We start from the raw sequence: 26,566 nt of genomic DNA, 5'->3' as shown, positions 1-26,566 counted from the left end.
TAAACCCCAGAAATTTAAATCTCCCAGTTCTGGAGGCTGGAAGTCCAGGATCAGGGTGCTGGCTGATTCGGTTCTTGGTGGAGGCCCGCTTCCTGGTTTGCAGACGGCTGCCTTCTCGCTGTGTCCTCATGTGATGGAGAAAGAGGAAGCTCTGGTCTCTTCTCTTTTTATAAGGGCGTTAATTCCATCATGAAGGCCCCACTCTCATAACCTAATCTAACCCTCATTATCTCCAAAGGCCCCCTCCCAATGCTGTCGCATTGGGGACTAGGATTTCAACATATAAATTCGGGGGGGGCGGGGACACAAATGTTCAGTCCGTATCATGCATGTTAAGGATTTTGGGTTGTAGCCTCTGAAAGATGGGGAGCCATTGAATCCATGTCACATCGAATGTGAAAGTGACACATCCAGTTTGCAATTTAGAAAGCTCACTCACGCATGCTTGGGATTCGGGTCTCCGAGGGCAGGCGTGGCTGTGCTGGGATCTGTTGGGGGTCTGTGTGGAAGACCAGAGGAGGGTCATGGTGGCTTGGACTAGGATGGCATGGAGATGGGCAGAAATGAACAGTCAGGAGATTCTACAAGTGGGATCTACAGGCCTTGACTGAGTGCAGAGAGTGGGACAGGGGTGGGGTCCTGGGAGGCTCCCAGGATGTGCACAGAGCACCACGGTGCATTGGGGAGCAGGAAGGAGGGGTTTGTGGTGGTTGTGAGAGATCCGGGTGAAGATGGATTGGAGATGGAAATTTGGGAGGCATCTGTTGGTGCAGGAAATCCCCCCGGAAGAGTGTGGGGCAGAAGAGACGCTGGGTCAGGCCCTGCAGTGGAGCAAAGGAGAGGGAGTGCGAGCAGAGGGTGAGAGAAACAGCACGGCGGGGCACAAGTCCTGCTGTGGGCAACTGCTCCTTGTCTAAGAGAAGCAAGGGTGGCAGGGCTTAAGTCAAGCACACGGTGCCTCCATATTTCTGTAGCTCTCCTTTCAGGGGGCCAGTGAGATATAACTAAGTACTCAAATGGCCAAAACAAGCCAGGCATTTCTTCTACCAGTGGTCCTCATGGCTATCAGTCCATCACTGAACACAAGGTCTGGAGTCTTTGCTGTGTGCAGTCAAAAAATGTCAAATGATGCCCAATTTGCCTTGACATTCAGATTCTCTTCTCATTTGCTGAGCCATGTAAACCACTGAGTGAAGGGTGAGTGAAATATTTTCCCCAAGGATCCACTCTTGTAGAAAACATCCTGCTTGTAAATTTTGCTCATATGTGTCATTCCAAAGAAAGACACAAAGGTGATTTTTTCTTTCCTGAGGAAGAATCGCCCTGAGCTAATATCTGTGCCCGTCTTCCTCCACTCTATGTGTGGGTTGCCTCCACAGCATGACTGATGAGTGGTGTAGGTCCATGCATGGGATCCGAACCCGTGAACCCAGGCTGCAGAAGTGGAGCATGCTGAACTTAACAACTACGCCAAGGGGCTGGCCCCCAAAGGTGATTTTTTAATGATTATCTGTTGGGTGTTATATCTTTCCAGGAGAGAAATTTTTACACCTTGAACCCCAAGAGGGGAGAAAATGCCTTTCTCCAGTCCTGTCTCCCCAGAGATGGCAGAGAGAGCCTGGTACCATGAGGACAGGACTCTGCTCTTTGCTTTATCTTTCTGACAACTGCTGGCATTGTCAGCCATGAAATCCCTGCTGTGGTCACAGCCGTACTGTGAGTAGAGCTGCCAGTCACTCTATTAATGCCCATTTGAGGCTTTCGTGAAACTCATGTGCTAGTCTGTGAAAACAAGGGAACTATTCGAGACCAATGCTTTAAAGTAATGAACCAGCTACTAGCAAATTTTGGATGTTGCTTGTTTAAAAGCAAAAGGAACTCAGCATTCTCATCACTTATTTCTCCTGATCCATTTACTATATCCCTATCATGAGTAGTTGAGGGGGAAACAACTGCAATGTTACGCAAATGAAGAAAAATGTTCCCACGGTAACTGTGGTGGTGACGGTTTTCATGTCTGTGTTAGTAGATAAGAGGGATATTCTGATAAGGAGGATGTATGTGTTTTGAAAAATGTTATATTCCTTACCACAAATATTAGCTGAACACGAATCACAATATATCATCCTTGACCTCAGCTTTGGAATCTTGTGAAGCCACAAGATGGCGTGGTTTCGCCACAAAATAGCCTCAACCTGGGGACAGGGCAAATGACGGTGAAAACGGATTGGCCTCTCGGTACCGGGATTCTGGAGGAGGAGCAGATGTTTTCAAGTTTCCAGGTTCTTGCTGAGGTGCAGCTTGCTCCTTGCAGGTCCACGGTGCAGTCTCTTCCAGCACAACCCATGAGTGTGTCCCCAAGAGAGCTGAACTTTCAAACGGGAAAACCAAAGTTATCCCGCAGACGGGACAAGGGCATAGATTTCCTTCATAGAAGTGTGTTTTATTGCAAACTCAAAATATTTAATTGGTTGCTAAAACTGATGACAACAAACTGACAAATTTCTTTTTCTCTCTTTCTTATTCTTTCTTTGCTTCCCTCCTTCCCTTCCTTCCTTTCTTCTCTCCCTCCTTCCTTTTTCGTCTTTTTCTTTCTCTTTCTTTCTTTTTGTTTCTTTCTGTCTTTCCTTCTGTCTTTTCTTTCTTTCTTTCTTTTCTTTCTTTCTTTCTCTCTTTTCTCTCTCTCTCTCTCTCTTTCTTTCTTTCTATTTCCCTCCCTCCTTCCCTCCCCCCCTTCCTTCCCTCCCCCCTTCCTTCCTTCCTTCTTCCTTCCTTCCTTTCCTCTTTTCCTCCCTTCCTTCCTGTCTGTCTTTCTCTTTCTTTTTCTTTCTTCTTTCCCTGCTTTCTTGCCTTCCTTCCTTCCTCCCTCCCTTCCTTCCTTTCTCTCTTCCTCTCTCTTTCTCTCCCTCTCTGTCTCGCTCTCTTTCGTAACTCATATTCAGGAGGCGCCATCTCCATTATTACTTGTGGTCTAGACCTTGCAGTTCTGCCTGTAGACCACACCACAAGTGCTGATGTAAGAGGAGAAAGAGCAGACAGGACCTACACTTGGGGGAGCAGCTCTGTGCCCTGGGCATTCTGGGAGGACTTCTTCTCATACTGGTTATCTTGCTTCCACATGGTGTAAATTATATTCCCTGACTGGTTGTGTGTTCTCCGAGTTCCAGTTAGGAAAACTGCAGCTGGATGACAAATGCCTGCACTGTTCTTATGAAACTTGAGCTGAGACCAGGTAAAATGAGGCAAACATCTTGGCTAGCATGACTATGGGCAATTAACATTTCAGAACTTGTAGTCTTAGGCGAATGTTCCACGATTACTGGGAACTGAGATTGACAACATTGCTTAGTGGTGAGGTGGTGTGTTCTGGTCTTAAAGAGCTGCGTTCAAACCCTGACCCTCCTTGCTTTGTGACTGCTGTCAGAGAAGCTGTCTACCTCTTTGTATCCAGTCTCTTCATCTGTAGTCTACCTATAATTGTATGTTTATTATTATGTATACACTTTAATAGTAACTTGTCTAACTCCATTTAAAAAAAAGCTAACTGATCTTTTTATTGGGATTTTATTGCATTCCTAAGTTAATCTAGGGAGAACTGACATCTTTAAAATGCTGAATCATCCTGTCCAAGAACGGAGGGTCGGGGGGGAGTTCTTTCCATTTGTTCAAATTTATTTTTTTGTCTTTTAGGAATAATTTAAAGTTTTCCTCATTTGGGTTTTGCGTATTTCATGTCATGCTTCTTCCTAACGATTTTCTCTCTTTGTTCCCATTGTAAATAGGATTTTGTTTACTGTCATGTCCTCCGATTGGTTAATGTTTGTGTATATGAAGACTCTTGATTTCTGTAAGTAAGTTTTATATCCTGCTACCATATCGAATTCTTTTATTGTTGGAGTTAGTTTTATCATTGATTTTCTAGGGTTTTCCTAGTATACTTTTCTATAATATGCAAAGAGATAGTTTTTACTTCTTCCTTACCAATTCTTATGTCTGTAATTGACTTGTTTTATCTAATTAATTGCATTGGCTAATGCTTTTATACAGTGTTGAACAGTCAAGGAAATACTGGGCATCGTTACCCTGTTCTTGATCTTAGTGAAAATGCCTCTTATGTTGCTCTATTTAGTAAGATGCTAGCTTTACCAAATTGAGAAATTTTTATCAGGAATGCATTTTGATTTTGCCCAAGGCTTCTACAGCATCTGTGGGGATAATTATATGATGTTTTCCTGGATCTGTAAATATGTATATGATATTAATGTATTGTCAAATATTGAAACAAGTTTGCATTCCCAGAATAAATCCCACTTGGTCATGGTGAATTATTTTCTTAATGGGATGCTGAATTCTACTTGCTAACATTTTATTTGTATTTCTGCCATCCTTTATTTTCAGTCTTTCTGGGTCTTTCTGTTTGAATCATGCCTCTTCTAGATATCATATCATTGGATATTACTTTATATTCAATCTGAGAGTCTTTATATTTTTAAGTTTTATCCATTTACAATTATTATAATGGCTATATATTAGGATTTGTTTTTGCTGTCTTATTTCATATTTTGCTTTTATTGAACTTTCTTTTTATTTATTTTATTGTCTTTTCCTGCTTTCTTTTGGTCATTTTGGGTATTCTGCCCATTTAAAAGCTAAACATTTTATTTTTGTCCTCACAGTGGTTACTCTTAAAGCCTGTCATGATGCATATTTGCCCTTAGTAGTAAGCTTAGCAATATCTATATTGTACCCTTCACAATTAAAGATTTTTGCACATGATCATGTCCCTTGGTCTCCGTCTTCTCTCAACTCCCACAGTGTAGCTATTGTACTTCTTGGCTATTCTGGATACACTCTATTTCCCGTTTTGTCATATAATAGACTTTACCTAGGTATTTGATCACTATTTATTCCATGTCTCCTCTAACAATCTCCTGGATCTGTTTCTTTTCTCATCTGAACCCTTCCTTCAAGAGCATTTTCAACATATGGCAAAATTTTTGAGGATTTATGTGACCGAAAATGTTTATTTCATACTCTCACATCTGAATGAAAATTTGGATAAAATTTTAACATTCAAAGTTCTTTTCTTTTAATACTTTAAAAACATCACACTATTATCCTCTTGTACTGTTTTGCTATTGAGAAGCCCTCCATCAATTCGCCTGTTATTCCTTTGTAGGAAGGGTGAAAATATAATTTATCATCCAACCAGGACACTTTTGAGAGTGAAGGAGACACTACCAATAACTAAGCTTGGACAGTAGGTGTGACCCAGGACCGTCCTGGGTAAACTAAGACATATGGTCTACTTATTGATAGGTTGTTTTGTCACCCTATTTATAGATGATTCTTTCCCTTTGGAAGCTTTTAGAACTTTCTGCTTTCAATATTCTTAGGTTTTGGTATAATACTTCTAGGCGTGGGTTTTCTGTTGTCCCCTGCTTGGCCTTCCATGAATTCTTTCCATTTGAACCACTTCTTTTCTTTTCCTTTTCTTTCTCAATCTCTCTCCCCCCGTCCTTCCTTTCATTCATCTATGTTCCAGTGATTCCTGCTCTAAATTGACTCCCAGACTCTTTAATTGTAGTCAAATGTAGAGTCACTTATCCTGACAACATGAGCGGTGAGCTGTTTCAGTCCATTTGAGATTTATATTTATTTATTTAAAGATTGTCATCTGAGCTAACATCTGTTGCCAATCTCTTTTTTTTCTCTTCTTCTCCCCGAAGCCCTGCAGTACATAGTTGTATATTCTAGTTGTAGATCCTTCTAGTTGAGTTATGTGGGATGCCACCTCAGCATGGCCTGACAAGTGGTGCTAGGTCTCTGCCCAGGATCCGAACCAGCAAAACCCTGGGCTGCTGAAGCAGAGCACGCAAACTTAACCACTCAGCCATGGGGCTGGCCCCCAAGATTTATATTTATTATTGCAAATTTTAAGAAGTCCTTCTGTCTTATACCTCCGTCTCTAGTACATTTGGATTTTTGAGCGCTCGCAGAAACTTGGGCACTGATGAAAGTCTCTGGGCCTGCAAAGTCGGGAACCCAACACTCTGGTCTTGCCTAAGAAGACATCGCATTGTAACAATTGTAAAAGATATTTTCAGGTGCACATGGCCTCTACTGACTCTCCTCAGGAATTGCGGACATGCAGACTAAGAAGTCATGCTCCTTGTCTGAGGTCGGTTAGAGTCCTTAATTGCAAACAGAATCTACAATGACTGGTTTAAGCACAAAAGGGATTTACTAAAGGCTGTGAGGTCACTCACAGAATCGTGCGGACTGGGAACAGGCTTTGAGACTATGCTGCCAGGACCAACACCCAAACCGTGCAGTGGGACTGGACAGATGAGAACGCTGCTGTCACTGCTGCCACCACCAGATTAATGCCTGGGCTTCTGCTGCCAGAACCGAGGCCATTCTCAGTGGCGAAAGCTGCATGTAGACTAGCGAAGTGGATGTTCTGCAGAGAGCCTGCTTTCTTGTGACTCTCACTTCCAAATGGGAGTGCTTGATTGGCACAGAGGGAGGCCCCGCCCTGCTTCTGGCTGCTTGGGGGGCGGGTTTCGGGTTTCGAGACAGCTGATAAACAGGAAGTTTGAGAACTTCCTAAAATATATGGGGCTGTTTAAGATATTATGGGCTGGGATGGTGACAGAAGTTCCCGCAGGGCCCCCAAGGAGCCTACAGTCTGACAGAGGAGAGAAAAGCAAACATCTTCAGAACTACCTGAGGGCAGAAGGCCCCAGATATACCCAAGATGTTATACGACCTAAAACAGCTGATCCGAAACTGAAAACGTACACGCTTCTAAGAGGGCTGCTGTAATTCTGCTTTCTCAATGAAAAGGAAGCCTTTCAAATAAAAGCTGCAGAGTTCTCCCTCACATGTTCCAGGATTTTTTAGACTATTTTTAAAACATCATAAGTTCACCTGTTCGACTGAGATGCTATCTCATGGATCTGGAGAGCTTTCAAGGCAGCTGTCTAGAAAAAGTAACTGCGAAGATTTGTTCCCCACCCCTCAACTGGCTTATGTACCCCAATTGTTTTTAAAGACCTACTCTTTGCTCTAAGTTGCAACTTTTGAAAGAATCAGGAAGTAATTATAATTCTGAAATTAGAAAGGCTTTTAGAAGTGGAATGTGGTTGAATTTAAACCACAAGCAAAATTGAAAAGACTGGATCTGCTGATCCGTCTATTACAGTGTGTGTAGTGCTCTCTGTTCCGTGTTAAACGGGAAGCGCATTGGACTCAGAGAGAGGAAGGGACAGCGGCACGCCCGGGCCACGCTCCTGGAGCCTGTCTGAAGAGTGTTCTGCTCTGTGCTCTTATTTCTCTCTCAGCCAGAAGCAGAGATGTTGCAATGGCGCACGCATCAGCCTTCGAGCTGTCCCGAGTTGAACTTCACCCTAACTTTTGGCAAAAACCCTGCCAAACGTGGTGCTGCTCTTCCAAACTCCACAAATCTGGTCATGCACGACTCTTTTTTTTTTGTTTGTTCTTTTGAGTAAATAACTATAGTTACTAAATGGTTTGAGGTGGGTGAACGACTTGAAGGGTATTTGTGCTGGAAAATACACAAATAAAGCAAAGTTGCCTTTAGTTTGACTTCTGAGTGAACAGATTTCTGACACAACCCTAAAGAGCTCCCTTTACATACATCACCTGTGCTCATCCTGGGGGATCTGGAGATCCCATAGCTCTCCTTACACTCTCCCCCAGGGGAAAAGTAAACACTGACTCACACAAAGTCAAGGGACTGTTAACTGAGAGAATTATTTGAATTGATGCCATGGAAGCCTTAGTGTGAAAACACAGTGTGTATGTATAAAGACTGGATATCATTATTTTTATTTAAAGAGAAAAGTCATAACTCAAAAAGGCAAAGATGAAACTTTCACGTTAGGACAAGATTAGAAAGTTAAATTATGTTGGTTGTAACAGTCCTGGAAATTAAATAGTAAAAGGCAGATTTTTGTTTCCAGTGTAGTCAGACTAGAATTGAAAGCACTGGTGGAGAGTGAATCGTTCAGATGGCTGTGTGACCTCAGAGCGCCTTGACAGACTGACCTTCCACCTCCTGTACTAGGAGTTCTAGCCAAAAGCTACCGCCTTCTCACAACTATGAGTTGATGGATGCAAAAGCCTTCATGCTAAAATGGACGTGAACGATTGTAGCAAACTCTACGTTGGGTAAGTGCTTACGTAACATACAGTCAAAGGTTATCATAAGTGAATTTAGAACTATTACTTCAAACTTACTCAGGACGTACAGTCTCAGGACACACGAGGGAAAATTTAGAGCTTTTATTCAGTAGTTTCATTATTTATGATAATAACAGTACGACTGGGAGACTATTTTTCTTTTATAGTTGGGTAAAGAAAGCAATGAAATGTTTGTGTTGTTAGAAATAATGTTATTTAGTATACAAAGGTTCAATTATGAAAAGAAAAAACAACTGGAATACTATACTAGAATTCAAGTGGAAATATCAACATGAACTCATGATTTTAAAAATCCTTTTTAGTACCATGCACTGAAATGGCCAAGAAGTGACGTCCCTCTAGCAGCAAGATCTGCCAAGAGCTTGTATGTTGGGTACAAACACCACTCCTTTCACACGGAGCCAGAGCTCTCTGGGAGACGTCCCCCGTTGGGGGCAGGAAGGTAGAGCGGGCGGGAGGCATCCTGTGCCAGAACACACGGAAACTCTCAAAGATGAGTGGGGTCGTAGCAGAAGGCACCTTTAGAGGGGCTTCTAGTGCCCAAAGGAATGCCATCTGAGCCAACAAGAATGATAATAGGTGAAGAGGTCAAAAGGTACAACCTTCCAGTTATAAAGTAAGAACTGGGATGGAATGCACAGCATGGTGACCACAGTTACTAATACTTTATTGCATATTTGAAAGTTGTTAGAGTCCTTCCAAAAAGTCCTTGTCACAAGAAAAACCATTTTTGTAACTACATATGGTGATGGATGTTATCTAAACTTATTGCGGTGTTGTGGTGATCGCTTTGCAATATAGACAAACTTCAAATCATTATGTTGTACCCCTGAAATCTCATGTTCTATGTCAATTATACCTCAATAAAAATGATAAAACAAAATTTATCATTTACTTAAAGCTTGACCCAAAATTAAATCTTTCACAAATCCTGATACTTACCTTTAACCTCTACGTGTTCACACTGGGTCACAAGATCAAGGGTCCCAACATAAAACCCCATCTTCTGCATGAACCCCTGTTCCAGCACTCCACTTCACACTGATTTTCTTGTCTCTAAACTCTGATTAAATTTATAATCATCAATCACACAACTGAGAACAAGTTAATGTCCATTTTCCGTGGATGTAGCTTTCACTCTCCACTAACATTTCACTCCCCATCCTGTAGGAGACAGGGAGCCATTGCAAACGTTGTTTCTTTTGGTTAATACTCTCCCAATGTCTAAAAAAGTGAAAAATGCACGATAAAATTGTTTTTCTTTTAAAAATAAGTTTATTCCAGCTGTAAAACTCATATCTGCTTACTTTGAAAAAAATGAACGCGAGCTTACAAAAAAAAACATAAAAATCACCTTAAAACCCACTACCCAAAACAATGTTAACAGTTCAATAAACACGTTTCTAGTCCTATTGCCCTCTCTCCTTCTATGTATGTATCTCTGTTTAAATTTTCAATAAACAGGATGAAATAATGTTTATTGAATAATGCTCATTGAAAAAATTGGTCATATTCACTTAATTATTCTAGTATTGGCAAATATATATTTCACTTCCTCACTTTTTCATGCCACCAGTCAATGTGATTAGAAATATTTTGTCTAGCTAGGGGCCAGGGGGACGGGGAAATGAGGAGTTAAAAAAAAAACAAACCCAAAAACAAAAATAATAACTGGAGTTGATAAAAACACATTCAATCTATGAAAATTAATGATCAAAAGAGAAACAGTCAAAAAAATTCAAAGTAATTTGTTACAACTGAAATAGCTATTGAATCAGCTCCTTACTTATACAATTGGGTAGAAAAGGAAAAAGTTGAGCATTCATCCTGCCTTTTCAGTAGGGACCATGTTTGGTGTGAGTGACCAGTCTCAGTTAATGGAGTAAACTAGCTTGTAGCAGGCTACCTGATAACTAGAAACAGGAAACCACCATGCAGCCACCATAATGGAATTGTGTTTCAGTGGGAGTTATCAGTGGGGCTGAAATGTGGCCTCTGCCTCCGACGGGCCTTTCGAAGCACCTGAAAGCAATCAGGGCTGAAGCCCATCAGGAATACAGGTGACCAGCGGGGTTCTGGGCCTGCTGGCAGAACTGCTGGCTAATGAACGTTTGCTTAAGACGCCTGTAGGTGAAGCAGGTCCTGACCTGCGACTAGCTTTTGTAACAAAGGTGTCAGGGAGCAGCTAATCCCCAAGCAACTTTTCTGTGCTTACTGTTACATGCACCGAAAACAACAAAACCCAGGAGCCCTGTGGGCCCACTTGGTTAGGACCGTCCCCCACAGCTGACCCGTCAGAGGGTGAGGACTGGGATGTCCGATGGGGACGGCACCTCTCTCCACAGCTCTCTGCGGTCCAGCCCTCACCCTCTCAGAGGCCACTCACCTGCCTAGGCCTACAGCCCCAGGTAACTCGGGCTTTGCTTTTGAGGATGACACGGTCTTGACATTCGTTTCTCTTCTAGATCTTACAACGGAAGTCATTTTTGAGACAATCAAATGACTCCTGAGCAATCTGGGGTAAGCATCAGAAGTCACCACTCGTGCTGACTTTCTCTGGGTCTGTAAATGCTCTGTACAAATGAGTCTGAGAAAGTATCCGCGGGACCAAGAGGAAGATGGAAGCAGACGAGTAACTGAACCCAGCTGAGGTCCAGAATGCCTGAGGGCTGTGCGGAGCGTGGACCAGAAGGGGAAGGGGCAGGTGGTTCGCAGCCAACTGTGGCAGAGGAGGAAACAAGGCATCGACCTCTCAACTGTCTCCTCCACTGGCGAGTCGTGCCCCCAGGCAGCTGCACCTCGCAGAGCCAGCCACGCACTGCCTGAGCAGGAGGTTTGGGTTGTGCGAGACGTACTTCTCAATTGTCACCCTGCCCCATGAATTTATCATAACAAAGGAATGCCTCTGTGGCTGAAACCATCAAGGCACGTTGGTATTGACAGTGTCACTTCATCTTGGAAGATGGTCACAACGCATTTGTGTCTTCGAACTCTGTATTTTACTATTTGAAATGAGAACTATTTGGAGCCCTTGAGTATTATTTTTAGAGAGGATGTTGTACGTGGTAATCGAACATTTTGAATACATATTACTGGGCTTTCAACGTAATCAAGTTTTCATCAACCCAATTTCGGTGTTTCATGTTTTAGTGACCAACCATCATTCCTTGAGATGCTGACCCTTTCACGGTCAGCGTGTTCACGGGGCCAGCAGTGTCTGCTGCTAACACATACCAGAACCCTAACCATACCGACCACTCTGAAGGCACCAGATCTGATGGAACACTACCACACACACTGCTCTTAGTGCAGACCCAACACCTACCACATTCTGTGTAACACGCTTCCAACGTCTCTAGGAGACAAAGCTCGCTTGGCAAATGCCCAGGATAAAAGAGTAGGGAGGGCTCGCCCAGGGCTAGGAGTCCATGCTGCCGGGATGGCTGCCGCCTCCTGATCAGTGAGAAGGAAGTCTAACAACTGGTCATTCTTCGTTAGAGAAGGCTATCACTTATACCCTGAATGCCCAGCTGGCCCAAGCGTCCTTGTTGCTAATGATAGACATTGGATATGGCGATTTTAAAGCAACCAAGAACTTTTAAAAAAACAAAGGAAATCTTACTGTGGAATAGATTTTTATCTTGGTGTGGATGCTATATGAAATTAGAACTCAGGAGCCATCCCAGTGGCACAGTGGTTAAGTTCACACAGTCTGCTTTGGCAGACCAGGGTTTGCCGGTTCGGATCCTGGGTGTGGACATGGCATTCGTTGGTATGCCATGCTGTGGCAGGTGTCCCACATATAAAGTAGAGGAAGATGGGCATGGATGTTAGCTCAGGGCCAGTCTTCCTCAGCAAAAAGGGGAGGACTGGCAGCAGATATTAGCTCGGGGCTAATCTTCCTCAAGAAATAAAAAAAGAAATTAGGACTCAGATCCTAGCTGGACATTTCATACCCTGTCCCGCTGCTACTCTTCCTTCTGTGTCCCTGCCTTTGTCCCCGCCAGCACTGGGGGCTCCGTGCAGAGAGAAAGTGGGACTGGTGGGAGCCTGCAGAGACCTGGAGGCAGCCAGGAGCAAGGTCAGCCTCCTGTTTGGCTCCTTTGTCTCTCTGATCTGGGACAGTCAATCTCACAGCTCTCGCGGACGCTCGGCCCAACTCCTGCCTCGCGCAACGCTGTTTTGCGCATACTTTCCTTGCAGGTGTTGGTCTGTGCTCATTCCAGGTTTCTCTCTCACATCACAGGAAGCTTTTGGAAAGCAGAAATGACCTCGCTGGCGTCACTCTTTCTGTATTTTCTCATCAGGTGCATGGGAACAGCTCACTGAACCAGCCTGCTGACCCCATTCTATCAGGGGCCTTTCCTGCTCTCCTCTCTGCCTCATCTGCGCTGGGTCTGGGGCTCCTCAGGTTTCCAGTGGGGCTGACACCTACAGGCCACCTCTTCAGGGAGCTAACAAACCCTTCTGATGGAGGGAGAGAAAATGCCCTTGCTCCTCACTTGGCACTAAGACGGGTAGGATGAGAATTCTTCCAAGGTGACACAAGGAAGAGCCCAAAGCACAGAAGCTGAATGTCTGACTCTGGAGAGCTGGGACAAGAGCAAAGACAGCAAGCTTCAGCTGTTACTCTGTATGCCTCTGGACAGTTGGAATCTTCTACCAGTAACATTACCCGTATGATAAGTAAAGTAGAAGACACTGTTTCAGCTTAATTAAACTCATCTAGGTGCTTAACGCTAGTTCCTCTTACCCAACCTCAAGTCCGGCTAACTGGAGGAACAAGCCCGAGGCAGCCAAAGATGGGCACTGTTCCCGGCTGTCACCTGCCGGGGCCCGGATGCCAGGAGGCAGGAAGAGGCCTGGGGCAGCTGTGGCGCCCCAGCCCTGCCAGGAACGGGGCGTCTCCCAGCTTCTCGCCCAGGTTCCCTCACATATAAAATGGAAGCAGCCCCAGTCCTGCTGGCCTCCCGAGGCTGTGTGTGGCTCCAAAGAGGGAACATTATGAAAATGCTTTGTAAGCTGTCTAGTACCTTTACAGGAAAAAGAAAAAGTGACAGAAGAGAAACTAGTCAGCGGGAACAGGCTGGCTGAGAGGAGGTCAGCGTTGCCTCCGCCGCTCTCATCCATGACCACCACAGAGAAGACGGAATCGTGCCCCTATTCACTGTGAAGTCTTTAAACTCCTACCTTAAGTGCACAACGTGAACTAAGAAATCAGCACTGCGTTCTCAGGACGCTTCCTCCAGGAGCAGCTCCCGGGCCACGGGATGCATCGTTCCCCAGGTGCCCGGTGCAGCGCCGGCGGCCAGGCCATCAGCATATCCTGTGGGAGCGCGAGCTCCACAGTTTTCTCTGGAAAACAGCACAGTTCTTAGATCACCTACTTCAGAGACTACGTACTTCAGAGGAAACCGAAGTCCAGAACACTTGGGCGGCTTGCCTGAAGTCGGTCACCCTGGGGTTTTTGTCAGGTGCATTTCCGAACGTTTGCGCAGAAGAGAACGCGTTCCAAGGAGCTGGGACTGCCAATGCTTTCCAGAAACTGGCCTTCCAGCTCGTCATTTCCCTCGGCCAACTTAACAACTTTCAAGGAGTTCCATTTTTTAACCTATAATTCTCTTTTTAGGGATATAGTTCTATAGTTTCTTAACTAAGATTCAGTCATACTTAGTTGACAAATATTTAAATCATTTATTGCCATTAAATGACAGCATTTCAATAAACACACTGCATGGAAATACAGATACTTTTTCAAACACTGGCAATGAGATTTTAATTATGTGGCCAGCTGTTGGTTGTCTCATGGTCATTAAAGAAAAAGTCAAGAATTCTGAGTACTTAAATGCTAATAGTTACAAATTTTGTTCTCTTCTGTTTTTCATTAAGTAAATTCTAATAGATAATATACATATTACTGCAGATAAAACCATCATGGGGAATTATTAAATTGATTGCATATTTTCAGCTACCCTTTATGAAGAGAAATATAATATTCCATATTTGTAAGGCAGCAGAGAGCTGGGTTAAAGACTCTCTGCTAGTTCTATAAAAAGAGTCTGGTTAATAAAAATAGCATTCAGCCTATTTTCCTTCACAGGACCAGTCGTGGTGGCGGGATCTGTGACTCAGCAGCAGCAGCTGGCAACGCCACCCCTTCAAAGAGCTGCTCCTCATTTCCCACTGCCGCCCTGCTGGGGCCTTTTAGTCATCCTGGAAATAAACACGAGGAAAACGCAATGAGAAACAGAACCTCACTGGCAGCCTCACAGGCCCGGGGTGGCTTTAAGAAGACGCCTTACATAACATTTATTTCAACAGACAATTTTATAGAAACAGGAATATCCTATTTCATGTTACTTTTCATGTTTTAAAAAATGGATTTGCATTGCATTGTACTAATTGCCCAACCACTGTTTTAAACTGAACGGCATGTCTTTGCTCTGAATCGAGCTTCCCCGAGTGCTGACGCACATCCGCGCACACCTGCCGCCCGGCCCCTCGACGCCTGTGAAGATTTCCATCTCACTCTCCCCAGTTCCTCACAACAAGAATGACTGAATGGGAATCCGCTTACTCGTGTTTGATCAGCCGTCCTCCCTGGATGAGCTGGGCTACTTCGTTGGTGGCGTGGCATGCAAACAGAAGCCAGTTCCGAGGCTGCACCTTGTAGGCAAATCTCATGAAGGTCAAGGAGTAACAGCAGAGCGCTGCCGAAACATCAGAGAAAGAGAAGCAACGGCTCACGACTTGGAAGACTCAGAGGTGACGGGACCACAGAGAGCAACGGCTCACGACTTGGAAGACTCAGAGGTGACGGGGCCACAGAGAGCAACGGCTCAACTGCCTGAACCCGGAAGAGAATCTCTTCTGCTAAAACCTTTGACGGATGATTAAGTCACTGCTTAAATGCTTCCAGGAACGGTAACACATCAGATATCTTACTCTACTGTTAGGTATTTTGTTATTGATTACTTCAACATGTTAGGAACATACTTGTTAGCTAGAGTTGGCTGAAATTAGTTCTAGCCACTTCTTCTGTCCCCCAGAGCTGTTCACAATCCATTATCTGAAAGAATCGCTATTTAATCCCTTCATGATAGTTTTATGGTCAAATATCATGGTTTCAAGTAAACAAGATACTTTTTCCAAATAAAGTTCAAGAGGACACATTTTTCAACTGAGTATACTAAGACTGAAAGGCAACAAGCCCTTAACACTTCCCCGATAAATATTTCAAAGTAGTCCTGGTTCTTCCTCACTATGGAGAAGCAGCACCTTCAATGCCATCCTATTCTTTTTTTTTTTTTAAAGATTGGCACCTGAGCTAACAACTGTTGCCAATCTTTTCTTTTCTTTTTTTCTGCTTTTTTCTCCCCGAATCCCCCCAGCACATAGTTGTATATTTTAGTTGTAAGTCCTTCCAGCTGTGGCACATGGGACGCTGCCTCAGCATGGCCTGATGAGCAGTGCCACGTCGGTGCCCAGGATCTGAACCAGCGAAACCGTGGGCCGCCAGAAGCGGAGTGTGCGAACTTAACCACTCGGCCACAGGGCCGGCCCCGCCATCCTATTCTTTATGTTACTTTCCAATAGTGACAGTAGTATCTGGTGCTACAAACTTAAAGTGTAAGCAGGAGCTATATTATGCTAGAATTATACACATGTAAGTTCTCTCAATTATTCAAACCCGCATCCTTACCAAATGTCATCCGCCCACTGATAATCTCTGGAGACTTTTTCATGTCATTGATGGCGGCAATGGGAAGACCCCAGTTCGCTACTGGGCCCCAGAAGTGCTATAAAAAATGAGAGGGAAAGATGAGAGGAGAAAGATAAGGCAATGCTGTGAACAGCTGCAATTTCTCTTAAACAATAATGTGAAACATGTGAAAATGAATGTTCACGTTTACATCTGGTGGGTTTAATGGTTAACTGATGGATGGTTAACACGAGGTATTTCATTGTTCAAGTGTTTGCCTATGAATCAGCAGTTCCTACAAGGTGAGCCCAGAGCTAGAAAGGACTTGGCAGTTTACCAAGGTCCCTACCAACTTCCAGATTACAACACAGTAATCTGATTGTCCCATGTAGAGAATTTTAAAATGAGGTTAACTTCTTACACAATTCACGCTTGCCGTAACTTAAACCTTTTGAGAACTATTCTCCATAACGTAATGCTTAAATCTACCCAAACTTCCTTTTTCAAATTTTCATTATTTGTCAATGTATCTCTTAAAATGCAGACCCAAATTGGACACTTTTTCTGAAGAAAGGAACTTAATAAGGGAAGAAACTGCTTTTCAGCTCATGTGCTATTTTAAGATCAGAGAACCCAGAAGTCTACACTCAGAACCCCGGATACAAAGAAGTTAAGATTGGAAAATACTTTTGAAGTAACAGCAACAACCTCTATTAAAAACAAAGGACCATCAGTTTTTCATTCTACAACTAAGCCATCCCAGGACACCAAAACTAAGATGTTCATGGGTAACAGCAGCAACATCCAGTTTAATTTAATTTCTGAGGCTGAAATAAGTCCAGTGGCTTTCCCCATGAAATTAAAAATTGTTTTATTAATGTACAATTTGCAAACACTATTTTAAAATATGAATGAAACCACACATTGTTGGCTAAACACCCTGTGTAGTCATCAGGACATCAAACAGTGCTCGACTTCTGCGGGTCAGAGAATTTAAGGGAAATTCAGACGGCAGAATACATGTCTAGACCTGCATTTCTAAGGCTGACCAGGAGTCAGCAAATCCAAAAATTCCACAGAAGTGGGAAATAAGGGAAATACTAGAAAAACAAATGAGAATTACATTTGGCACAATATAAGAGTATTTTTGAAATGTTTACTTAACACGCTCAAAGGTAAGCATGTGGCCTATGCCTTAAGCAGCCATGAAATCATCAGAGCGCCCCTAGGCCAGCACTGCAAGTGCTCAAGAGCCTAACACCCGAGTCAGGAGCCCTGTGAATTAGGTGCAGCTGGCATACAGACTCTTTGAGGCTCTGGGGCGGCTAATTCGTCCTCCTGCCTCCAGCCTGGGTACCATCTAAGCTACTCACTCTGCCGAGGTGAGGGGTGGCCATCTCCCTTTGCCCTTACCCACCAGACCTCTGCGGGAGAGTTGCCCCCCTCACCCACTTCTTCTCCCACCTGTCCTGTCCTCGGGTGTCACTTCACTGTTCACTCTCCATCATCCAGTCATCTTCCTTTCCTCCTTTTGGACCAGGCCTTTCTCCACTTTGCTCCATTTTCCTCTTCTCTGTTTAATCCCTTTCCACTGACCCACTCTGCATGGTGGTCTTGATGCCCACTTTATCATGCAGAGACCGGGGCTGTAATGGAGCCTGAAGAGTTACACTACGAGGGGCTTATCTAGACCAGGCACACAGGCATCTTCCCTCACAGCTGGGGCCATGCAGTAAGACCATGGCAGAAATCTGAAACTTTAAGTAGCCCCGGGGACTTGGGGCCAAATGCCGGTATTCAGAGTTTCAGTGTGATGAGTGTTAGGGTTATACGAAGCAGGGCTCTGCGAGCTAAGGGTTATGTATACACTTGTGATTGCAAGCACTGAGCTATACCTAAAACATATTTCTTAAAAACAACATAAAAGGTAAAACTAATTGCAACACCAGTTTACGTAACTAGCTAGGCTTAGAAAGTTAATAATGCATCCTTTCTATCTAGCACAAGATTCTAGTTCTCTCTTCCCTTTTCCAAAATACACATTTGGTCTATGCTCTGCCAGATATTTATCAGTCAATGCATTGGTCCTGCAGAGAAGTTACCGTCCAGAGTGGACCAGGAGAACCCAAGGGACACTGGGAGTGCACTTGGCCCATAACTCACCAGTCATGGTGGCTAGATATGCTATCTCAAACAGAGGAAGCCAGGTCTGCTGTCCGTAACTTTGTTAATGCAGACAGTCTGCAAAAACCTGAAATGAAGTAGAAACAATTTTCTTACCGTACTATTTTGTGAAGAGTCACCGAGGTTCGGACAGGGGAGACATGGAAAAAAGAAAAAGAAGATCAGATGCCTTGAAAGATTTCAGTTCTATTAGGTTACTTCAGCCTCACATGGGTACTCAAGTTTCAGTAACAGAACCACAATTAGCAGCACACGTTCCTTTCTTTTCCCTGAGAAAATCTAGCCACATTTCTCCTAAGAACTTTGACCTCATGAAATTAAACTTTAATTTTAAGAAAAATAAGCTTAATCCTTAGAGTGGAGTTGTCTAGTAGAAATATAATGCAAGTCACAAATAGGAGCCACATACGTAACTTAGAGATCTGTAGGAGCCACATTAACAAAAGTAGAGACAACAGAAGTTCATTTTATTGTTTATTTACTCCAACATGTCAAAACTATTTTAATTTGAACATGTAATCAATAAAAACGTATTGATGAGACAGTTCACATTTTCTTTTTGCACTAAGTCTCTGAGATCTGGTGTGAGTTGACTCTCACAGCACAGTTCAGTTTGGACTGGCCACACATCAAGTGCTCAGCTGCCACGTGTGGCTTGCGGCTCTCAAACTAGACAACACAGGCTTAAAGGGGCATTTCTTTGAAAATGACAAGTTGGAGAGAAGCACAATGCTGCAGAATTCTATTAACAATGAAACTTCCATTTTTACTTACTAATAGGTTACCAGTAGATTACCAGCAGAATGTAAGTGCCTAAAAATAGGCATGTAATTTTATATTTTGTTGACTACTGAAAGTCTGGAACCTCAAATGGTGGCCAGCATTTACAAGGCATTCAAAAAATAGTAAAAACCTTCAGTGTTAAGTGAATTCTTTTCCTGAGTGGTAAACGTAATAGCATTTTAAAAAACACTGAAAGTTTTACAGTAAATTACTTTTATTTCCGAAATGACAAGTCTTCTTTCCAGGATATAGCTTAATTGTTCTGTTAAGGCAAAAATCTTAAAGTTTAGCTACTGAAAGTTTCACTTAGAGAAATAAAGCGATAAATCCTTTATGAAATGCACTCCTGTCCAAACAGCTCTTCTGGCTGTTTTGATTTCAGAGGCCGAGGAGTTCTAACTTCCAGCATGAAGATATCTGTTGATAGTGCCACTAATATACTTCAAGCAGGTTCTATCACGAAATATGACGAGCCTAGAAAGAGCCCGTCTTTCAGTGTGAAGCGAATCGTTTTAACAAATTGCATTTCCAACACTGTACTTCACAGCAGGTCCACACCAGTGCTTAATGGCAGAGGGTCGATGACCTCACCAGCGCAGGCAGCAGAACCTAGTGGATTATGGACCAGTCACCTACAGGGTCACGCTCCCTAAAACATCCTTGTTCAGGATCTGAACACAGGCCTCTTATTTAACTATAAATCACCAATGGCACATTTTTTCCCTATGAAAATATTTGAAAAGATGTAGTAATTAAAATTTAAAATGTCAACGTGGAAATAATTTAGTTTTCAGTTCAGGACTCTTTCCTCAAATTGTACAACAGTTCAAACTCCACCCATTTTACAACAGGTGACCTTAGTACAGATTATAAACGGACGTGAAGGGGAGGGCACTAACTTCCGTCTTCACAAGCTGCTCAATCTGAACGTCACCCGTGAAATGATCACAGAAATAATGCTGATCGTTCCCTTTAATTGTGGTTTAACCAAAGATTGTAAAACAATCTGAGAATACCTAGAAAACACAAAATCCACATCCAACATCCCAGAATTCTGTGTCAGAGTCGTCCAAACATGAATCAGCTATTCAGTCAAAACTCCACAAAGCAAATTTTTGCAGAGCCAAACTAGGAAAAAAAAAAAAAAAAGGGAACTTCCTAGTATGTATGAGTATCTGTTCCAAAGAAAGATAAATTTATAAATAACACACAAGCTGCAATTTGGGGATAGTAATGTAAAACAGTGTAGAAAATATCCTTGCTTTTCTCTTTATTTGGTATGCTGCCTTTATTTTATTTCAGTGAAGGTGAAAAAAAAAACAAAAAAACCCCCAAAACAAACTATCCTCCCCCCCAAAAAAACCCCAAAACCATATAAGGGTTTTCTTGGGTTCACTGATGATCATGAATTCTCACAAAGGAGAAACTTGATCATCCTAGTTCCGGAGGATGATGATGGAGATGATGAAGGCGGATGACAGCCACAGAATAAACTTTAACTTGTTTTTCTCCTTAATTTGGAATAGTTACTGGCTGATTCGAGGTTTCTTCTAAGGTCATTTTTATTTTCAGAATGTCTCCCAGACATTGCCGATCTGTTTCTTATTTTCCTAAAATTACTGCCAGTAATTGCCAGCTTTCTCTGAAAGTACTGTGAGCAATTTAGGTAATTTATAAGGTGCTTATACAGTACTGAAAGGAGGCAAACGGCTGCCTAGCACAGTCTATTTATAACACTACTTAAAGTGAAGCGGGGCAGGATTTTGAGATATTCTAGACTGCTATTCTCTTGCAGGCTGAAAATGCTCACCTGCATTTCATTTATTCTCACCAAGCTTTATCTGATTTTCTGGTTCAAATTGAAATGAGGGGAGAGTTTTAGCAATTAGAATGCATGATATGCAACTGTATTTAGCTGGTCAACTAAATTGGACGACAGAAAAGATCTCTGGAAACTGGCCTGTCCAGGTAGCAAGAAACTCTTATGGTCGGTTCTGCTGCAACATGCCGGGCTTCATTAAATTTCTGAAGGTCAGTGATACGCCAGGGAAGGAAATCCAGGGGTAGGGGATAGGGAGCAGCTTGGCAGAGAGAACGGAGGCACATGCAGGGAAAGAAGGTGCACAAAAAACACGTGAACCTTACTTCTTTTCAAAACCGTTCTTGTGCATGACTCTTTTCCTTTAAATCCTAAACGGACATCCCTGTTTTGGCTTCACAAGTTTTGTGCCCAGAGGGTCTCAAGTTTTCTGCTCTGTCTGGATATCAGCTTTCTTGTGTGGCAAATGAAGTGTTGGACTATCTCTGACTTCTAAGATCCCTTCCAACTCTAACTCTTTATCATTTGGGAAAGATTCCCTGTTATTCCACTGCAACTTCTCGCCTGGTTAATAAGTATAAATTCCTAAAGCTCTTAGAAGTTAAAATAAACTTAGAATAGAATACCTTATTAACCAGAGAATATTCATTGCAAACACTCAACTAACTCAGATGTATAACCATGCTAACTGATTAACTGATTTTAAAATACTCCATGATCGAGGTTCTATTTAAGAAAACGTCCTTGGCACATACATAGGTGCATATACACATCCATTCACCTCTCTCAGGAAGAGGGGCAAATCTCTAGAATAAATATGCACACACCTTGGTTGACTCAATCATTAAAATATATGTCCTACCTCAAAACCTATTGGCTCATTCTCATTTATTCTTCTTAACTAAAATTCAAGAGGACAATGAGAGGAGAGCAAAAAGAGCAAAAACAAAAAAAAGTGCAAAAAGGAGCTACTTTCTTTTAGTCCAACAATAAGGTATGCAAGGAAATAGTTTCTTGAAAAATATATAATAGAACAGAGATCCAGGAAGTTCTGGATTCAAGATCCTCATTAAGGTAAGTAAGAAGAAATCAGTGAAAGGAGAGATGGAAGGCACCAAGAAGAGAGTTCTAGGAACCCAGGGGACTAAACATGGAATATTAATAATAAAAAACAAATGGACACTTACTTTGGTCAAGCACTCCGCTATGTCATTAAACAGCTACCAAAGCACAAAACCTAAGTAACTGGCCCAAGCCTACACAGCTTAGAAAGCAACAGGGCCGGGATTCAAACCCAGCATTCAGACTCATTGCCTAGGGTTAATAATACCGCCATCACATCTAACAATGACCAATACCTACTTAATATTATTTAATACTGGGGCCCTGTTTAACTGTCCCCAACTGTCTCAGTAAAGCTTTTACAGCTGTTTTCTTCCATTCCAGATCCAATCATAGCCCACATGCTGCCTTCAGTTGGAGCCTGTTCTCTTACCTGTTTCTTGGTAAAGAAAATCAACATTTTAAAATAGACTTGGGAATCCACTTTAGCAATACAGACATTTCAATCTTATTTATAAATGTGATTGATAGGAGTTTATAATTTGTATGAAATAGGATTTTAAATTTTTGCTGAGAAACTCAACTGTGTTGTTAACAAAGTCATTTTTAAAATTTTAAAACAGCTTTAGTTGAGAAAACCTCCGTACCCCTTCAGTAGGCTGTGAAAAGAATGCAGCAGCTCTTTAGTGGATAGGGAGCAGAGAGTAGGCAGAACAAGTTATGAGGTGAGAAGGAAGGCGTAGACTTCACTTCTGATGGGAAGGGAGCCATAAGGAAATTCTCTTCTTTATGCTTTGTTCTCCTTTGCAAAAAGAAAGCAGGGGCTTTGTGCAAGAAGCTGGAAGAAAAAATAGGGAAAACTTTCTTGATGAGTTCTAGGCAGAAAGGTTTCTCTTTCTAGGGGAAAAAAAGCTCAGATAAAGAGCTTCTGGCGAGAGTTCTGCTACGAGATCTCAACCTTGCCCCAGTCACGGATGGGCAGAGCTGGTATGAAATCCCACTACTGCCAAGAACGGCGAGGAAACCAGGCCAGCCTGACAACTCGCTTCACCTGTTCAGTTCACAGAAGATATTTCAGGTCAAAATCACAGAGCTCTATACCTCACACTTAAGATTTGACTTTTTCCACAACAGTACTTTTTAAAATGTCTCTGCTCACAAAAAATAGCAGGATATAATAAAAAGTATAGTGGTTTGGAGTTTCCAAGCAGTTTCACATCTGGCATCCAGTTTAATTTTCTCAGCAAACTGACCAGATCCGAATCACCATTAAACCCACTTCCTAGACGGGGTAACTAAAGTCCCCTGGGACTGACTTGCTAGGGATCGCTTGGCTAGTGGCCGTTCTTTCGAACCCCAGTCTGGTGCCCTTACCAGGCAGTACTTTCCTAGACACTGCAATTCTCTTCTTTATTTAGTTAAAGCTTAATTCAGCTAAAGCAATAAAGGAAAAAGAAAGTATATAAACATTAAAGCTAAGTGTACTTAATTTTAGAAAAAAGGTTAGAACATATATCAATGTACTTAACTGGAAAGCCTGGCTCTTGGAAAGCTATCCAGTAGAAAAAAATATACAGTTGGGCCTCAGTATCCTCAAATTCAACCAACCGTGGTATTCAAGGTACTAGGCCATTTTATATTAGGGACTTGAGCATCAGAGGATTTTGGTACCCATGGGGGGAAGTTTGTTACTCATCAGAATACATGGATAAAGTGTAAACCCTTTATTCTTAATTATATTATACAGTTTCATCCCGAGCTGTACCTATTAGAAAGGCTTATAATACAAAGGAGAAAACATTAGTGAAAAACTAAGATGATATTCAAAGCCATAGAGAAACCCAATTGCCAGCACTAAGAACACATCCTCATATTACCACTTTGCTCAGATTTTTCCGGCACGTTCATCTGATAAATCATTCTGCTCCACGATACTAAACATCTACCTTAATTAGTCATAGTCCTATTTAAGTACAGAAGCTTCTTTTTTGGAAAGGCGGGAGCAAAGCTTCTGTTTCCTAATTTACTCTCCCATACGGCAGACGGCATTATTTTTCTTACCCTACTGCTTTGTAAAATTAGAAGCAAATAGTATTTGCAATAAAATTCAGGATTTAAGAAAATCAATCCTTTTTATTTGGGTAAAATTCAGTCGCCTTCATCCTGTACCCTTTGGATGGTTATGCTAGGACTGACTTCTTAGCTCTCATCACCTTACCTCTTTACCACACTACTAACTATTGAAAAAAAAAAAAGCCGCAGCCCTATACTTGCCTAGACTTTAAAATTGAACACAGAAAAACTAAGTATAAAGTATACTCCTAAACAAACTATTTAAACCTGTTTCAAAGTTACAGCAAAAACTGTGAAATAAAAGCAGGCGTCTCCGATTAGACGTGACAATAAAATCCGCAAAGTGTGTCTTCAGGCCATTCAGCCATGAACGCCCTTTGTTTGTAACTGGAAAGGAGGAATTAATGAAAAATAGAATCAGAAAAAGGGATGCCCTTGGAGACACCTTATTTTACTCCGGTTGCCAGAATATTCGTATATAAGAATATTTCAGATTCAACTGCCTCCCACGCTTAGACACTTTTAAAGTCCTTGATGCAGAAAAGGAGAGGCGAATTCGCCCCAGCTCCTTGGATCTCCGTCCTCGCAGAGGAGCTGGGACACCTGCAGCGCCGCGCGCACGCTCCCACAGCGCCCCCGCCTGGCACTTCCCGGCCCAACCCGGCACGTCCCCCGCACACCTGGCGCACACCTGGGGCACACCTGGCGCACAACTGCCCGGCAGATGCAGCGGGGAAGAGCCCCCGCCCCACTCCGGGGACCTGGAGGGGACCCACCAGGAAACCGGCCCGGCTCTTGGCTCCCGTCTGCGCCAGGGCGGGGGTCCTCCACCTGCGCTCCGGCCAGCCCCGCGGCCCCAGACCCCCGGCCCCGCTGTCCAGAGCCCCCCACTCCGCTGCCCAGACCCCTCCATCTCACTGTCCGGAGCCCCAGCCCCACTGCCCGGACCCCTGCCCAGCTGCCCGGCCCCGCGCCCCACTGTCCGGAGCCCTCGCCCCGCTGCCCGCAGACCCCGAGCCGCTGTCTGCAGCCCCCGCCCCGCTTCCGCAAAGCCCACCGCGCCCCACTGTCCAGCGCCGCTGCCCGGCGCCCGCGCCCTCGCGGCCCCTCGTCCCGGAGCCGGCACCGGACACCCGGAGCCCTCGGTGGTCCCGGGGTCCTGCCCGGGAGACTCTTCACCTCATGAGGTAGTCCCGGAAGTCCTTGCTCCGAACATAGTCCGCCGCCTTCCGCACCAACGCGCCCGCCATGGCCGAGCCGGACACACTCCGCCCGCGGTGCCCTCGCCGCCGCGCCTCGGAGCCCAATGACACCCGGCACAGCGGAGACCGCGGACAGCGCGCCCGCCCGCGGGCCCGCCGCACGACAGCCCGGCCCCGCCTTACGGCCGCGCCGCGCCGCTCGGCCTTCGGCCTATGGGAGGGCGCCGAGCGGAAGACCGCGGCGCGGATTGGCTAGAGCGCGCCGCACACCTCCTCCCCGCCCCTCGGCGGCACGCGTGGGCGGGGCCTGCTGCCGTAAAACGGCCGGGCTCCGGCGGGGATTGGCTGGCGGTTGCTAGGCGCCCGCGGCTCACGGCGCCCCGGGCGTGAAGGTGACACTCCCGGCACGGCGGACCAGGTTCTCGTCCTCGTCTCCGCAAGGGCGCCGCGGCCCGGGTCGCAGGCAGGCCTTTGCAGTTCCGGGGGCCCCGGCGCGGCCGCCCGGGCCAGCGGGCTCGAGCCGGAGGAGCGGACGCAGGGAGGAGGCAGTCCGGGAGCACGCATCCCTGTGACCCGTTAAAGGCTGCATAGACCAGCGGGCGTGCACGCCGCGGGGAGCGGGACCGTTAGCTGGGCCGGGCGGATGCGCCAGTCAGACCGGAAAACGGGAGGTTTCGGTTGTTCAGGGTGTGGGGTTGGTTGGTTTGGCTATTTTTTTCTTTTGATGTTTTATACTGGCCCAAAATGTAGACGATTGTCATTTAAAATGCGTTTGGTGAAGGTATAGGAAACAGGGACTCTGGGACATCGCTGCCGGGAATATAAATCGGAATCTAAACGCCTCTTTAGAGGACGATGCGGCAGAATCTATTAACAGTAATAATGGACATGTCCTTTGATGCAGCGAGTCCATTTTTAGAGACTTTTCCTAGGGTAGACAAGTAAACGTGCAATTTCACATGTACAGCATTATTTTTAATACGAAAGGATTGGAAACTATTTACATATCTATCCATAGAGAGAGAGTTAAAGACATCATGGTGCATCCATTCCATTGGAATCTATACAGCGCTTAAAATAATAAGGGAGCTCTATGTCTGCTGATATGGGAAGATCTTTTAAGATTTTTTTTTTTTTTTTTTGCCCAGGAAGATTTGCCCTGAGCTAACATCTGTTGCCAATCTTCCTCTTTTTGCTTGAGGAAGATTCACCCTAAGACAACATCTGCATCAATATTCCTCTATTTTGTATGTGGGTCACTGCAACAGCGTGGCTGCAGATGAGTGGTGTAGGTCTGCAACCTGGGAACCAGAACCAAACTGGGCCACTGAAGGGGAGCCCCCCCAAACTTAACTACTAGGCCACAGGCTGGCCCCAAGATCTTTAAGATTTCTAAGAAAAAATCAAGGTGCAGAATCATGTGTAAAGTTTGCTACTCATTTGTACATAGGGACAAAGAAAATATATAAATTTATGTTTGCAAACATAAGAGAGAAATGTTAACAGCGGCTG

General features: G+C 44.1%; 1 protein-coding gene and 1 long non-coding RNA gene across 4 annotated transcripts; one reads left to right on the top strand and one right to left on the bottom strand.

Annotated features, from left to right (window-relative positions):
* Positions 1–2,823: 2,823 nt before the first annotated feature.
* LOC139046241 (uncharacterized) lies at positions 2,824–14,290 on the top strand. Of its 3 annotated transcripts, XR_011506087.1 has the most exons (4): positions 2,829–3,479; positions 3,783–3,847; positions 5,973–8,196; positions 8,532–14,290. It is a non-coding gene; the product is annotated as an uncharacterized lncRNA (long non-coding RNA). The 3 variants fall into 3 exon arrangements; XR_011506085.1 differs by having other exon boundaries at positions 2,824–3,479; positions 5,973–14,290; XR_011506079.1 differs by having other exon boundaries at positions 2,825–3,232; positions 5,973–14,290.
* Positions 14,291–14,802: 512 nt separating this feature from the next.
* MPC1 (mitochondrial pyruvate carrier 1) lies at positions 14,803–25,220 on the bottom strand. The gene is made up of 4 exons (XM_070517948.1): positions 25,032–25,220; positions 22,912–22,915; positions 15,932–16,028; positions 14,803–14,939 (listed from the first exon to the last, which is right to left on the bottom strand). Exons 1-4 carry the CDS (start codon positions 25,100–25,102, stop codon positions 14,803–14,805), a joined length of 309 nt encoding a protein of 102 aa, XP_070374049.1. The 5' UTR covers positions 25,103–25,220.
* Positions 25,221–26,566: the final 1,346 nt, after the last annotated feature.

Source organism: Equus asinus, chromosome 1, assembly GCF_041296235.1.
Source record: "Equus asinus isolate D_3611 breed Donkey chromosome 1, EquAss-T2T_v2, whole genome shotgun sequence".
Lineage (NCBI taxonomy): Eukaryota > Metazoa > Chordata > Mammalia > Perissodactyla > Equidae > Equus > Equus asinus.
The sequence above is the reverse complement of the archived record's forward strand: the minus strand, read 5'-3'. Positions and strand labels throughout refer to the sequence as shown.